Raw genomic sequence first — 14,003 nt, 5'->3', positions numbered from 1 at the left:
TCTGATTCCTAATTTAGGGCAGGTTGGTGACTGGGCTCTGCCGGGTCCCTCTGATGGTGTGATCTTGCAGGGCTGGCACAGTGGGATCCAGCCCATCCCACATGCTCCTGTGCTGCTCATAAAGCCTGGGGCCAGCTGGGGTCCACCTTAAGGCTGCACTTAGGCAGGGATTTGGGACTGAACAGAAACCACCAAAACCAACATTGTGTGGAACTTCGATCAGTCACGTTCTGAAAAAAGAAATTCCTTAACGTTCAACAGAATCCTTACATTTAACAAAATCCACAATGAGAGTGGAAAATGTACAATAAAGCACGTTTGTTAGCACGTCCCTTCGTCCTGTTTGCCTCCCTCTCCTCTGCTCACCCCACGGCTTTGGGTTTGTTCCCTGGAGGAGCATGAGAGCTCCCTGCCAGCCTCCCTGACTTGGGCGCTCTGCATCACTGGTCCAGCGTAAGTGCTAAAATTCACTGAAATAAGCTCTCTATTTTTACGGTAAGTCGACCTGGTTATTCTTGAGGGTTCTGTGATATGATCAGAGATACGATAAATCCCTGGGGAGGGCATTTCTAGCGCTGCAGCAACCTTCTGTAACTTCAGCCCTGCTGTTTCAGAGGGCCTTTGCCTGCACACCATCTCTCTAAGAATGTCAACACCGAAGCCATTCACATTAGCAGCCCGCCTGTGAATTTTAATTAAACAGGAAATGCCTCCCTTGTGCATTGAAATTCAACATCCAGAATAGCTCCGCTTCGCTCCTTTGATGTTCCCCATCCGATCCGAGATGAACATCCACATGTTCTCCTGAGACACTCGGAGGAAACTCGCTCTGGTTTATTTACAGTAGGGAAGTGTTATGTGGTGTCTTTTATCCCAGAAGCATTCGAGTCGCTTTGTGAGCTGTTCACACAGAAATCCTCCTTGTGGTCCCGCAGCGGTGATGGGGCCGTGCAGAGCCAGCTGCCATCATAGAACTGCTGCAACAGTAAGGCTGGAAAACACCTCTAAGCTCATTTATAGCCCAGCCACCCACCTACCACAGACAGTGCCCACTGACTGCGTCCCTCAGCGCTTACCTCCCCTTTCCTTAACACCCCCAGGGATGGTGACTCCCCCACTCCCTGCCCAGCCTGTGCCAATGCATCATCGCTCTTTCAGAGAAGAAATTCCAACGTGATGCACGAATTTCAGGACTGAAAACATCCCGTTTCTCCCCCACTTCCTCTATTTTCACCCATCCGCCGACATTCAACGTTTATGAGCCCAGATGCACGCAGACAGAAGCACCGGAGCAGTCTGACCGCCAGATGTCACAGTTGCTTCGCAGTGATGCTGGATCCTGCCTTGTTCTGCACCCAGCCTGTGGGTAAAACGCACATCCTCCCTCACTTGCATACATCTTTATGTTATTTGTTTGTTCGGTTGGTTTTGTTTTGTGTTTATACAAAACAAACCTGTTCACCGTGTCCTGGGAAATATCAGGCAGAGAAAATGGCTCACTCACAAACTATGAGCACAGGGTTTGTATCCTTTTAACTCCCACCCATATAGTCCAGCATATAAGGAATGCTGAGGAGCCTTGGGAAGCTTCCCAGCCAGGTTTGGCCATACTTTACAACCACTCGGTGCTGCCCAGAACCATCGCTCAAATGCAGCATCCCCACAGACTTCAGCTCCCCTCTGCATCAGACTCAGAGAACTCATTGCTCTGCTCCTCCTGCCCCAGAAAGCTGCCTGCTCGCCATGGAAGGAGTCCCAAGTGCTATAATCAGCTCACTCTGGATTACAGTGAGAAAGATGAGTCTTGGGGCAGCCACTTCATATGAATATGATGAGTTTTGCCTTTTGGCACACCCTTTTATAAACTGCAAAGTGAGATCAACACCTAAGTCACAGCCAGTGCAAGTAATTGCTGTTGGTGCTCCAAACTAAAGCACTTTTCCTGGTGCCTGCCTCTTGACAGGACAAGAGAAGATGGTTTCAGACCACAAGAGGTGAGATTTAGATTGGATATAAGAAAAAGTTCTTCACAATAAGAGCACTGAGGCACTGGTGCAGCATATCCAGAGAGGTGAGGGATGCCATGGAGACATCCAAGGTCAGGCTGGATAAGGCTCTGAGCTCCTGATGGAGCTGTGGGTGTCCCTGTGCATTGCAGGGGGGTTTGACCAGATGGCCTTTGAGGGTCCCTTCTAGCTCAAACCATTCTATGCTTCTCTTGAAGGCTGAACCACTCTGAGTACCTCACTCAGCTCTCTGCACAGATCCCTGGGCACTGTGAACACCTTGGCTGTGCCATGCAGGAAGGGATGAGGGAGCAGACAGAGACAGGCTCCCGCTCAGCATTGCTCATCCTTCAATGGCTGCACCACTGTGAGGACCGGCTGCATCCCTGGGGAAGGAGTTGAGTCCCAGCTGAGCCCCAGCCCTTCGCCCTCTCTTGCTGTAGGGAGCATGGGAACTGGCTGGGAGCCCCATGTTCCCACCGGCAGGAGGGCTGGAGGCAGCAGCATTACTTGGGGAGGCCCCAGCACAGGTTTGATGGAGCCAGGGAAGGCTACGTGTCCTTCACTGTGCTCTGTGAGTGGAGGAAGGCAGGATTTGTGTACAGTTCTTCTATATGGTATCTTGGTTTTTCTGACTGGAGGAGGGAGACACATCTTCCCCCCTCTTATCTGGAAACATGTCTTGGAGCAGCCATCATAGCTGGTCCTGAGTTTGGGGGCTGGAGCTTTGGGAATCTCACCCTGCTGCAGGATTCTTTACAGTGGATTTGTTGGCCTTGGGAATTGGGAAAGGTGCAGGTCTGCCTTTGCTAGAACAAGATGCCCAAATCCAGCTGTGCATGGCCGTGGCCCCAGAGAATGCTCAACTACAGCTCCTACATGAGGCTGCTGGTCCCAGTAAAAGCCTCGAGTCAGGTTTTCTAACTGCAAACCTTTCTGAGTTAGGTAGGATGAAGCTGCCAGATGCCACCGGGGTACAGAAATGAGAGTTGTTAGGCAGTCACCCTTTAAGCACTGTGAGCCCAGCATGAGTTCACAGTTTCAACAGGGAGATGCAGCCTGCAAGAACTGACCAACACTGACCAGAACATTCATTGGAGCCTTCCAGGCCCAGCAGTGCCTTTGGGCCATGACTGATGCCTGCCAGAGCAAAGCCCCCTTCTCTTTAAGTGTTTTCCCTGCTGCTGGGATGACACAGCTGATTTCCCAATTCAGGACAGTGACACCCCATCTCCCATGTGATCCTTGTTCCCCCCAGTGTTTCCATATAGTACTGACTCATTCCATATGGTACTGACTCATTTCTCTCAGCAGCGTTTCATCGCACCAAGCCTCTGTACCTTCAGCAAGACTCAAGAGACAGCGGGGTTGCTTCTGGGCTCCACATACCAGGTTTATCCACTTAAAACAGGAATCTACAGCATCTGTTGAGCCAAATTGCCTTATGAAGCCCATTTTTTGAGCCTTGGCTGCCTGGTGGATGTCCCAGCACCTGGCTGCAGCATCCTCAATGGGAGTAGCAGGGCACTGGAACATGGGGAACCTACAGACAGGACTGAGACACATCTCATCATCCAGGTATGTAACACCTGCTTCAGTCCTATTGTCCCAATAGCTTTGAACCACCTTTCCACTGGCAAACCTTGGGTAAATGGATTAGCCAGGCACAATTCCTACTCTGGGGTTATTGCTGCTGCTGCTGCCAGGCTGGGGCAGATGGGATCTCCTGACTGGTCTCATCCTGGGGAGGGGACTGAAAGCTGCAGTGGGAGAATCCTTCTCCCCGTCAGGTTTTCTGCTCTCTGGAGAGTCATTCCAGATCAGAAGCATGAGAAATAGTACTTCTTCCCAAACATTTGTTTCCATTAGGCATTTAAATAGCTCCCTGGGACATTTCATCCTGCCCGCAGTAGCCAAATTCTTAACCTTGGAGATTTCCTCCGGCACTGAGGCATCTGTGTGAAACAGTTCTCAGTTCTGTATTTGTCACCCACAGATTTGCTGAGTTTCTTGGTCTCCTATTAAGAAGCAGGGAGGCAGAAGCTCCTCCTCCAGCTCCTCTGATCCATTAAGCACCTTAGTTACTGAGCTAACTAACAATTTCCAGAGCAGCTGGGAGTCCTTTCTTCCCTTCTCTCTCTTCTAAGAAGCCACCAAACCTACTCATAAACACAGCTAAAGAGTTCAGCCTACTCTGAATGACATTATGATTTTTGTAGAGGAATATAATGCTTTCCTCTACTGATATTAGAGGAGGAAGAGTTGCTTATAACTGGTATTTGATCTTTCATAGAATCATGGAATCACTGAGGTTGGAAAAGACCTCAGATCACCAGGACCAGCCCCAGCCCACCCCGCCATGCTCACTAGCCTATTGCTGTTACCAGGGAGAAAAGGCCAACACTTACCTGGCTACAACCTCCATTCAGGGAGTTGTAGACAGTGATTTCACCAAATGCTTTGAACTTCCCTGGCCTGCATTGTTGCAGGGAAGTCCCCAGTGCCAGCAACTTGGGTATCAAAGAGGCAAAGAGGGAGACCAGAGAGGGACATTACAAATTCCCCCAATTAGTGCATTTCTGTATTTTCCTTACTAAAACCTCAGTGCTTGTTCTTTGCACAGAGTGGGTGACAAGCCCTGTTGTGAAGACTGCCTCTTCTCAAAAGTGCACAGGATCATGGCAGAGCAATGGTCCATATACTCCAAACCAGTCCCAGCAGACAGCAGGGAGCTGTGGGTCCTATTACTGCAGTGTTCCTGCATCACCGTGCTGCTCGGAGGCCTCTTCTACAACTGGCTCCTTGCATCCCTGGAGTACCCCCAGCACATCTCCATTGCAATGGCTGTTACCTTCAGCCTGCTCCTCCTCCTCTCCCTGTTCTTGGTGCATCCTGTGCGCTGTGCCTTCAGCATCGCCATGCCAACACTGGGCACCAAGCAGGGCCGCAAGCTCCTCTTGTCAGCCTGCATCATGATAGTGGTGGTTAACATCACCCCCAACATCATCAGCAACATCAAGACCTTACTGCAGGTCATCCTGTGCATCTCCAAGAATTCCTCTGAGAGCATTTTGAATTCCACTGATCTGCTGGAGAACGCTTCCTGGAGGCTGGGGGATGAAATCCAAAATTACGCTATTTTGAGGCCCATGGATGGACACGTTCAGTTTTCACTGGTGAAGAACAACTCCTTGATTAACCAGGTGCACCTCGCTGGTGAGAAAGCCAGGAAGGATTTTTTAGCTGTTGAGGTGGTGGTCAAAGATTGTGTGCGAGCAGGCAACAAACTGGTCGCTGCCTTCTCCGTGCTCTACCTCTGCTTTGAGTCTGTCTGGTACTTGAAGAATTATCTCACCAACCTCCGCTTCGACAACGTTTACATCACCAAGAAGCTGCAGCGTTTGGCTGAGGATGGAGGAGCCTCCCATTTGCTGGTGGGCTCATCCCAACACCTCATCCACCCCACGGGCCTCCGGCTGTCCCGCGAGGAGCTGACACTGAGCCTGGCGCAGGCGCTGCGCCTCTCGGTGGCCCTGCTGCTGGTGCTGGTGGTGGTGGCACTGGAGCACCTTGTCTTTGGCGTAGCAGATGTGGCAGTGAGGAGGATGGCTCAGCTCTCTGCAGTGCCCGTCACGCTCAGCATCAAATACCAGGTGAGTGCTGCTTGGGGCACACAGCTGGGTTGGCCTTCTGCAACTCCTTGAAGGAGGTTGTGTAAGGTGGGGGTTGGCCTCTGCTCCCCAGTAACTGTGATAGAACAAGAGGTGATAGAACAAGACTTTAAGTTGTGCCAGGGGAGATTCAGGTTGGAAATAAGGAAGAATTTATTCTCAGAAAGAATGGTGATGTATTGGCACAGGCTGCCAAGGGAAGTGGTGGGGTCACCATGCCTGGGGTGCTTAAGAGCCATGAGGATATGGCACTGAGGGCTGTGGTTTAGTGGGCAGTATTGGTGGTAGGTGGATGATTGAACTAGATGGTCTTAGAGGTCTTTTCCAACCTTAATGTTTCTCTGATTCTATGATTCTCATTCTGCTTTTTAACTCCCCTATTCTACCTTTCCATCTTCCCCCTGCTCCGGCCTGTGCATGTCCTAACTTAGATTACTGCTTACATTGAGGCAATAAGGGCACACAAATCCAGGCTCATGCCTCATTTAACCTCTTACTCTCTTTATTTCAGGCTGGAATAGACTTCTTGAAAATCCCATTTGCTGTGAGTGACGTTAATAGGAGTTACCACCACTCCCTGAACTTTGGCTCTGCTGGCTGCAGGATCAGCCCCCCAATACCTCCCAACCCCTCCGTACTGTTGGTTGTGGGGCTGCTCTTCTGCATTATTTATGCCACCGTGTTCCTGGAAACCTACGCACGCCGCCTGTGCAGGAAAATTGCTGCTTCCTTCTTTGAGAGCCAGGAGGACGAGCGGGTACATTACCTCTATGGCAAGCTGTCCCGGAAGCACAGGGAGACACAATGTGGCTGAGAAATGAAGGGAATTTTGGACAAAGACCTTTGGCAATAACCGGGTGTGCAAAGAGATCACAGAATTCACTCTCCACAGTCAGAGAAGTGGTTGGAATCTGGGAGCAATATATGCCACATAAATAGAGAAAAAGGCCAAAAGTGACATTTTGCATTAATCTACATTCACTTTCTAGTCTTAATTCAATCTAGAACTTATCCAAGAATGTTGGAAAAGGAACCCAAGATAGCTCCTATGACTGTGAGGGTGCTGGCAGCGTTATGCAAAGCTAAGTGTGCATGGGAGGTGGGTGGAGGAAGTGCTCCTTCACCGCCCTCGTCACTGATGGAGGAAGTGCACCCTTCATCGATTCTTATCATCATCAAGATTGGAAAGAAAATGAGATAATCTCATCCAACCACTTCCTTTCCCCCTGAAGTGATCCCTACAGGCAGCAAGCAATAAACCCCAACAACATTAGAGTTGATTGAAAATCCATTATAGAATCACAGACTGCTCTAGAACATGTCACTCAGTGCCACATCCACATCTACACTTTTCTTGAAGATCTCCAGGAGTATTAATTAATTTATTATTATTTAGTTATTGTTGAGAATATCTATTATTTATGATATAAAGTGTTGTTTTAACCTGCTGAAATAAATTCATGACCTTGTGACCATGAGAAACAGCTCCTGGGAATGGGAGGGAGTAGGAATCAGTGCATGAGGACTTGCTGAAATCTCTTCACCAGGGCTCTCCAGAATAACAGATAGAGCAGCTGTAGGACTACGGAAGAGGAGGAGGGCAGCCAAGAAAAGGTCAGCTCAGGTCAATATCCAGGAGGATATAGAAGTGGCGGAGTGAAACCTGACATTGGAGCCAGCGCTTTGCAGGGAGCAGAACGGGGCAGGACGTGGAAAGCTGGGCTTTGCTAGAGTGATATCTAGTTGTATGTGTTGGGTTGCTTCAAACTCAGAAATGGTGATATTGTAACTAATATGCAAAAATCCATCACTGACACATACCTGTTGAAAGAGGCAGATCAGAACCTGGATAAGGACAAGAGCCACGAGGAGAGGGAGCTGAACCAGTGCCAGCCTCAAAACAAAGCAACTTTGCAGCTTCATTTCTTCAAAGCATGTCTATTATTTCCCTCTCTTCTCCCATTAGAGTCTTCATTAAGATAATTATTTGGCATAATGCACTTCAAAGAGATTAAATTACAGAAGTGAAGTGGCAGCTGCAAATACACAAAGTTCTATCAGCTTCTGAGAAGCTTGAAACAAAGTAGATCTGGATTATTTTTTGAGCATCTATCTAACAAAACCCTGGTATATTTATCTCCCCAGGTTTCTTAATTCCATTTTCTTTCAGCTCCCCCTAAATTTTAACTACTGAAGATTGATTCTGGAAAGTTTTTACTTTTAAACACTAAGTTCAGAATGAAAGAAGCCTTGATTCGGGTACTTGCATCAGTTTGAAATAATAATGATCAGTGTCAGATGCTGCTATTCTGCCTATGCCTCCAGCATCACAGCTGTCATAAACCTGTGCCTGAAGCAGAGTGCTGCCATTGCCATTTTGCAGGTGGGTCTTCAGGGATTCAAAAGAGATTTGTATTAACATTTCGCACACATTACACCAGTTTCTTTGGTTTCAGTGATGAGAGCGGTGGAAGAGTTTGAGCCTTGGAGGAACATTGGAGAGTAGGTGATCAGTGAGCTCTGTCATGGCAATGCTGGGGTTGGTTCATTAGTGAAGAAGCAATACATGTGACATTTTACAACTTTCAGAAAACCATCCTTTTGGGAAGAGCTTTTAGAGATCTTGTTTGTTTGTTTGTTTGTTCCACCAAGGAGGAACCAAATGTACTGAAATGAGCTCAAGACATGAGACAGCTGCAGAGATTCCAGAAGTGACAGGCAGCACCCCACAGTTTTCCTCATTTTGGTTCTTTCAAACTGAAGATTGTGTGACGTTTCACTCTGACTCAATGCTTCACATTTCGCAACTGTGAATTTCCATGTTAGTGCTTTGTAACAAGCCTTCAGCCCACAGGAACAGAAGGAAAGGGGGAAGAAGCAGTGGCAGTCACTCCAGATGAGTGCTCACAGCCAGGATGGCCAATGGCCCAGGGGTCATATTTGTATATGTTTTCTAGTTATAGGCTGCTCCAATCACTGCTCCAATCACTGCTCTCAATTACTCCTTCCAGTTGGAATAGATGGCAAGTTCTCTTTGTGTTTAGGCCCAAATGAGCCCACAGCTGCCAAAGGAAAAGCACGAGGTTCACATTGCAGAAAGGTTGAGTTAGATGGAAGCCACAGTGGGGTCAGGGAGTAACTTCAGAGAGGGATAATGTATGGCAGCTCTGCTGAAAACACTGCACAGAGCAACCAGGATGCTGCAGTCAGAGCAGCCAAGCTGTGCTCCTGACTGAGGACAACTATGTTGACTGATGAGTGTGGCAGTGCCTTTAGCCTGACAGTGTCATGAAACAGTACCATGGAATAGTGAATCTACTAAAAAAGTGAGGAAAGATAGAACAAAGTGCATCCTGAGGAGAGATGGGCACGGCAAGGACCTGCCACTGAATCCCCAGCTCAGGGCTGATCCAGAGAACAAAGTCCTGGGGCAGGATGCAGTGAGCCCAAAGGGAAGAAAAGGAAAGGGAAGAAGAGGGTATTTGCCCTTCACAACTGATCCAAAGCTGAACAAAATATCACAGAATGGAGTGAAAAACTACAGTGACTGCACCTCATAAAGCTGACTGGAGCTAAACCCAGGGAAAAGGGGGAAAGTCTTATTTGTCACAGCACGGCAGAGCTCGGGGACAGATTGCTGCTTAGGCAGAAGAGCATGGGGGCTGGGCAGGTGGTTTTTTATCCACACTGGGCCTGTAGAATCCGTTCTTGGAAATGTGCCTTTAAAGCCACAGACTGGAATCTCTCAACATTGAAAATCCCTCACAATTTGGAGACAGGTGCCTGTGCCTGGGATTAATGGTGTGTCTCTGCTCCTAATTGCAATGTAATCTAATTGAACAGTGAGCTTTTCTCCTTGCCCTTTCCTCCACTCCACAGGTTAGGTATGATGAGCACTCTATCTTTGCAATCACAGTTGCTCTTTCCATCTGAAAATACATTTTCTGAGAGGCTGCAGAGACATCAGGAGAGAGCACAGAGCTGACAGCAGAGTCAGGCTGCTGCTGCATTAACCTGTTCTGGGGGGAAACACATCTCAGCCTGGGATAGATACGAACAGCCCGGCCTGGCCAGCAGAACTCCCAGCACAGCATGGGTAAGACTTTCCCCAGTGGTGCCCCAGAGTGGCACCGCTGTTTCTTTGAGATGGGGTGACTGTGGGACAGCTGATGGGACGAGGTTTAAGACCCCCAGGGAAAGCATGGCTCTGCCCCAGCTCAAGGGAAATGTGGAAGGCATCACCCTGGTCCCATCCTCTTGAGATGAGGAAGGAAGACAGGACTCCAGCTGGGCTCCTTCCTCCACCTCCTCCTGTTCATCCTCCTCCTCCTCTCCTTGGCTCAGCAGTGCACCAGGACCCAACAAGTGTAGGTGGGGAGCAGGCACGTGAGGGGGCCTGGGGGGACTGTGGGGGGTCCCCAGGGCTGGGAAGAAGGTTGCAGGGGTTGGGGTTTTCTGGATTCTCCCTGCCTCTCCTAGCACTGGTTCAGCAGGGTGGGGAAAGAGGGAGTGGGCTGGGGAAAGGGGGAGTGGAGGGGGATGTTGCCGGAGAGGTGGGTGGAGAAGAAAGGGGAGGGGGAAAGAGTTGGGAAGGAGGGGAGCTCATCAGTGCTTGCAGAACCCGTGCAGCACCCATGGAGAACAGTTCAGCCAGCCCAGGAAACATGCTGGGCAACCAAACATTGGGCAGGATGCCTCAACAGCCCCTGGAGCTCCAGGTGGTCACCATCCTGCTGGTGCTGCTCATCTGTGGGGTGGGCATAGCAGGCAATGCCATGGTGGTGCTGGTGGTGCTGCGCACCAAGCACATGGTGACCCCCACCAACTGCTACCTGGTGAGCCTGGCTGTGGCTGACCTGCTGGTACTGCTGGTGGCTGGGCTGCCCAACATCTCTGAAGTGGTGGCTTCCTGGGTGTACGGCTACGCTGGATGCCTCTGCATCACCTACCTGCAGTACCTGGGCATCAACATCTCCTCCTGGTCCATCACCGCCTTCACAGTGGAGCGCTACATCGCAATCTGCCACGCCATCAGGGCACAGCTCCTGTGCACCGTGGCCCGTGCCAAGTGCATCATCTTCTCACTGTGGATCTTCACCTCCCTCTATTGCCTCATGTGGTTCTTCTTAGTGGATACGTCCCAGGTCACGTTCTCAGATGGGGAACAGGTCAGCTGTGGCTACCGTGTCTCCAGAAGCCTTTACATGCCCATTTATTTCTTGGATTTTGCTGTCTTCTATGTCATCCCGTTGGGACTTGCAGCTGTCCTCTATGGCCTCAGTGCCCGCATTCTATACATGAGCCCCCTGTCTGCTGCACCACAGCATGCCCTGGGCTCAGCACATCGGGGTGGCTCCCTCCAGCAATCCTGCCAGGGCAGCAGAGGGACTCTGAGATCCCGCAAGCAGGTATGGGACCCCATGGGCTGCAAGTTCTGTGTCCATGGGACCGGTGCTTTGGGTGGGAGGAATGCTCCAATAGCTTGCTTCTTTTTGTGGGGGTCCAGGAGGGTCGTTTTGCTGGAAAATGGGCTCCCTCTGCCTTGTCTGAGCTCTGCAGAGCTGCCTGCATCACTGGGAGTGGCTGAAGTGCAGGGGTTTGGGTGGATAATTAATACTCATTGCCTGCTATGTCCTGGGATGAGTCAGTATCTAGGCATGGGACCTTGCATGAAGGCTGTCCCATTCATGTTTCAAGCTCTGAGACATGGTCTGTATCAAAGTCAAGGGTTGAACTTGGAAGGTGGCTGAAGCCTCTGAAATCAGCACTTCTGTTGCCTTTGAGCAAGATGTTATTTCCAGCCATCTTGCAGTAGGTTTCAGCCCGTCTTGAAGCCCTCATTTCCCCAACTTGTTTCTTGACCTGCATAGGGTCTACCACTGCTGAGGAGAAATGATTCAGAGTCACGGAAGGTGAGCGAGCATCTCAGGAGTGAATATTTCTTGTAGAACTTACGGGCTGGATGATGGCATTCCAGCCCCTGGAAGCATCCTATGCTCTTTTCTCTGGCAGTTTTCTTGAGATCTCCATTATCCCCTGCAATATCCCAGCAGGCAAAACCTCCCCTGGCCGGGTCACATCTCAGAGCTGGGGTCACAGGAGCATAAGGGAAATTGTTGATCACAGCCTGAACCTCTGATTAACCATCTGAGGCAAGCAAGGAGTCAGCTGCAGGAGCACAGGTGAAGGTAATTCAGCTATGCTCCCAGGAGGAGTGGAGCTTGGCTCCACCTCACCTAGATCCCATTTAAGGGCTGACCACCACTAAAGCAGCATCTCTTTTTGGAGGCTGTTCTTGTGTGGAGTTCTGGTGGTGACCCTCAACACTGGTGAGCATCCATCTGGACTGAAGGCCTCTGAGTTGGTGAGTCTTTTCTTAGATACCCTCTGACTATTTATAATTACAACAATACACTTGTATTATTCCAACTACACACAGGAGTAAAGATGCTGTTGTGTTTAATGATGTCATGATGTATACACCTGTCCAGTAATTTGCAGGGGTAACATGAGGACCCATCTTGAGCCAGGGTGTCAGCGGGACAGAGCAGGACGGGGCAGAGCTCCGACAGCGGGGATTCGGTCTGCAGCAGGAGCAGCAAACCCTGCCCGGCTGCGGCAGAGCTTTTCTGATGAGCAGCTCTAACTGCGCTTCTTGGCACGTTAATTACCCGAGACCGTGGCTGGAGGGAAGAGGCGGCGTGCCCGGTGATGGCACCTGTCTGTCACACTGCGGGGAAGTGCTGACAGCCCTTGAAAATGTCACCAGGAGCTGAAGGGTCCCGTCCTGAGCATCCGAAGTGAGGACAGTGTCGGAAACGGCTCTAATAGGAAACGCTCCAAACCGCGGGGGTGTGAAGGAGGACCTGCTGTCCGAGGCGGATGGTTGGACAGGGTTGTTCATCCCCTGCAGAAGAAAAGCACGGACCGAGCTGCAGCCTCCTCCGTGCTCGGGGCCGCTAGAGGGATTCCTAACAGCCGTGCTGGCATTTAGAGAGACGCAGCGGCTGAAAAGCAAATGAACGACCAGTTGTACATGATGCTCCATTGCGTTGAGCCTCAGAAAGGACTGCAACCAACTCACCTCTCAACCCCTTTCAGCTCCAATAGCTCCTTTCTTCTAGGGAAAGTTCTGTTGCCACCACGTACCATTTCTACTCAAAGCATTACAGGAAGGCAACGCTGTTTGTAACTAAGTAAAAAAAAAAAAACAAAACAATGACAAAACACTACAAGAAAAGCAGAAAACTGAGTGTGATCCAAGTGCTCGTTTCCTTATAGAGGGCTGGAGTCATTGCACAACCCCTTTTTGACCTTTGAAACACCATTGCCTCAATATGCTTGCAGCATTGATGCTTACTCATACTTTCCTCCTCGGGGATGCATGTATTCTATGAGCATTTGCTGGAGGATGGTTGCCACCTACCAAAAAGGGCTGTCAAGTTTATTAAGATCATTGGAGTTCCAGTAGAGAAAAAGAAGAAATAACATTTTCTTCAGCAATTTGAGTCAAGCTGAGGGCAATTACTGCTCAGTGCTGAATTCTCAGTACCTTCTTGTTCCTAATGCGCTGACGAAGTGCTTCCCCACTGTTCTGTTAATTAAATTAACCCACACTGATGAGCTGAGCAGCTCCTGTATCAGCAAAGTCAGGAATTCATGTAGGACTCCAGGCAGTCTCATCTGTTTGCAATGCTGTACCAGGAGCCCCATCCATGGGAGGGCAAAGTAAACCAGTATGCCCCAGGCAGGTGAGGTTTACTCCTGGTATCCCCAAAACTCAACATTATACTTTTGCACAGTTTCATTTCCTCATTGATTTATTGCTATTTTTTCTTGTTTTGTTTTCCTTCTTCCCTGCCACAGAAATTCCCACGATTATTTCCAACTTATTTCCAGGCTGATGGCTGCTGGTCCTGAGGAACCACAGAATCATTAAGGTTGGAAAGACCACTAAGATCACCAGGCCCAACCCCAGCCTATCACACCATGCTCATTAACCTTGTCCCTCAGTGATACATCTCCATGTTTCTTGAGCATCTCCAGGGACAGTGATTCCCCCACCTTCCTGGGCAGCCTGTGCTGTGGATGGAAGGCCTTTGAATGGTATTGAAAACCTATCAGTTAAAGGTTTTCCTTATGCAAAACTGCATCGCAAACAAGATGAATTCAAAGAGGAGTAGAAGTCCCATGGTTTTTGATTCTGTTTGAAAGAGGTATGAGTGATATTATGTAATATCTGCCTGCAGTTCCTCCAGGTGGGAAGGCTCTGCTGGAGCTTTAGCTTCACCTGGCTCTTTCTCTTCTCCATCTCCCCACTCACCAG

The 14,003-nt window shown here is 49.6% G+C and overlaps 2 protein-coding genes across 6 annotated transcripts in view; both read left to right on the top strand.

The window, feature by feature from the left end:
• Positions 1-425: 425 nt before the first annotated feature.
• On the top strand, positions 426-7,146 carry OCSTAMP (osteoclast stimulatory transmembrane protein). The gene is made up of 3 exons (XM_015881670.2): positions 426-3,584; positions 4,630-5,659; positions 6,189-7,146. Exons 1-3 carry the CDS (start codon positions 3,487-3,489, stop codon positions 6,489-6,491), a joined length of 1,431 nt encoding a protein of 476 aa, XP_015737156.1. The 5' UTR covers positions 426-3,486; the 3' UTR covers positions 6,492-7,146.
• A 123-nt stretch (positions 7,147-7,269) lies between these two features.
• Positions 7,270-14,003, top strand: part of LOC107322978 (thyrotropin-releasing hormone receptor-like) — a 12,493-nt gene continuing 5,759 nt past the window's right edge. Inside the window, exons 1-4 of one of the 5 annotated variants that reach the window (XR_001559116.2) lie at positions 7,270-11,865; positions 11,966-12,041; positions 12,169-13,428; positions 13,544-14,002. Coding sequence is in view for 1 of the 5 variants with exons in the window: in XM_032448618.1 (XP_032304509.1) it covers positions 9,847-11,085 (1,239 nt within the window). In the remaining 4 variants the exon portion in view is untranslated. Of the gene's footprint in view, positions 11,866-11,897; position 14,003 lie in introns of those variants that run through there. The other 4 variants (XR_004309439.1, XR_004309440.1, XR_001559117.2 and 1 more) reach the window with 4 other exon arrangements.

The sequence above is a fragment of the Coturnix japonica genome, chromosome 20 (genome assembly GCF_001577835.2).
Source record: "Coturnix japonica isolate 7356 chromosome 20, Coturnix japonica 2.1, whole genome shotgun sequence".
Classification (NCBI taxonomy): domain Eukaryota; kingdom Metazoa; phylum Chordata; class Aves; order Galliformes; family Phasianidae; genus Coturnix; species Coturnix japonica.
This window is presented reverse-complemented; position numbering and strand designations above follow the sequence as displayed.